At 40.7% G+C, this 1,794-nt stretch overlaps 1 protein-coding gene across 1 annotated transcript; it reads left to right on the top strand.

The window, feature by feature from the left end:
• Nucleotides 1-412: 412 nt before the first annotated feature.
• LOC145487773 (sphingosine 1-phosphate receptor 1-like) lies at nucleotides 413-1,324 on the top strand. The gene has a single exon (XM_081466585.1). The coding sequence runs from the start codon at nucleotides 413-415 to the stop codon at nucleotides 1,322-1,324; it is 912 nt and encodes a 303-aa protein (XP_081322711.1).
• The last annotated feature ends 470 nt before the right edge of the window (nucleotides 1,325-1,794 follow it).

Below are 1,794 nucleotides of genomic sequence, written 5' to 3' on the forward strand. Positions count from 1 at the left end.
CGGGTTTGAAGTGGTTTGCGCAACGCCGTTATCCCGACTGAAAGAGACAAATTATAGCTACCAAAATATTTCTGGTACGTGAGTGAAGTAATTTAAACCATTTTATTTGCACATGACAAGATTGCACGTGAATCAAAGTACGATCTATTGCACGTGAAACCATATACTATGGAAGTAACGATATTACTCCTTGTTGATGAATATGGGCGATAAGAATACGAAAGTATTATCGATATTTCCTCCGCCGGATTTCTCTAGTTAGCAAGCAATTTTTTTTTTTTTGCAGATAACGTAATACTTCGGTTGATTGCTGCTTTCTAGGTCAGATATATTAGTCAGGAAACAAGAAACACCGTGCTGCTTATCCGCACAACGCAGAGGGGATAGAAAGCTTAACCGCAACAAGAAGATCATGCTGAAGTCAACAGATATCTTACTTATTATAACATTAGCACTCGAGGCAGCCGTCATTATCATAGGAAACACGTTTACCATTTTTATTTTCTGTACTCAAAGATCGCGCCTAAAGCGAACATGCTTCCTTCTTGTTAACCTCGCAATCGCTGATTTACTTGTGGGGATAGCAGAGCCCATTGTCCTGGGAACCGAGAAGATTCCCAAAATGAAAATGATTCGAGTAGAAGACGAAAAGAGAATCAAAAATCCCTCATCAACAGTTCAAATCCTTGGTTCGAGTACGTCCGTCATTTTCCTGACTCTCATTTCTCTTGAACGCGTGCACGCTGTGTTGCGGCCACTCCAGCATCATGTTACAAGCACGCGTGTTTACATCTCTACGATCATTTTCTCCTGGACAGCCGGGTTATGCTTGGCTGGGTCAACATTTCTACCGATGCACACAGAGGTGGACAGCGTGTATGTTAGTGTCGCTATTCATTCACTTCTCTTCCTGTGTGTACTAATCATCTGTGCAAGTTATCTCACTATACGTACTCGATTACACTCAGTCACACCACCTGAAATAGAGATTCACAACCAAAGATCAATGGATCAGAATGTACGACTCTCAAGGACGTTTTTTATAGTGGCTGCTGTGTCGCTTGTGTTGTGGTTGCCAGCTATAGCAGTGTACACAACAAAAGAATTTTGCAAAGGTTGTGTTTCACCAATGGTGTTAAGGACTGTGAACTGTTTGCATTTGGCAAATTCCATGATCAATCCATTCGTGTACTGTTTGAGAATGCCTATCTTTAAAAATGCTTTGAAAAAGTACTGTAGAAGACGTTCACGTGCTATTGAACCAGGAACAGTTCATTTTAGCGCGAAAAATAAAACTGTTGTGGCAGCGTGGCTGAGTGGTTAGGGCGGCTGACTTGTAATCCTGTGGTCTCGGGTTCAAATTACGCTCTTACCACTAAGCTAGAGTGGTTTCTCGGTAGACCGAAGTTCAACTTCTGGGTCACGCTTGTAAATAGCCAACTGGTCTGCCACCAGTTGGGATTTTTAAGACTATTAAGTTTAGTTGATATTTCTTTCTTTCAGTTTAAGTGGCATGTCTGTGAACTAGCGAGGTGTAGCTAAGCGCATTGACCACTATAAACAACAACGACAATTATAACAGCAGCATTTTGCATTTACTTCGTACTTGTTTTCTGCGAAAGCCGAAAACTATCGGAAAACAAACAAAGTCACATTAAAGAGTTCCAAAATTTCATTTGAATGGGAACGCAATAATTAATCTTGCACAAATTTCGGAGTTGCAACTGCGTTTATTGACTCTAGCTATAACTACAAGGAATAGACTGTGGAATATACCAGTCACACAGAAAAAAA

This window comes from Orbicella franksi, chromosome 5 (genome assembly GCF_964199315.1).
Source record: "Orbicella franksi chromosome 5, jaOrbFran1.1, whole genome shotgun sequence".
NCBI classification, from domain to species: domain Eukaryota; kingdom Metazoa; phylum Cnidaria; class Anthozoa; order Scleractinia; family Merulinidae; genus Orbicella; species Orbicella franksi.

Coding starts and splice junctions, on each gene's coding strand:
- LOC145487773 (XM_081466585.1), top strand. CDS start 413: ATGCTGAAGTCAACAGATATCTTACTTATTATAACATTAGCACTCGAG.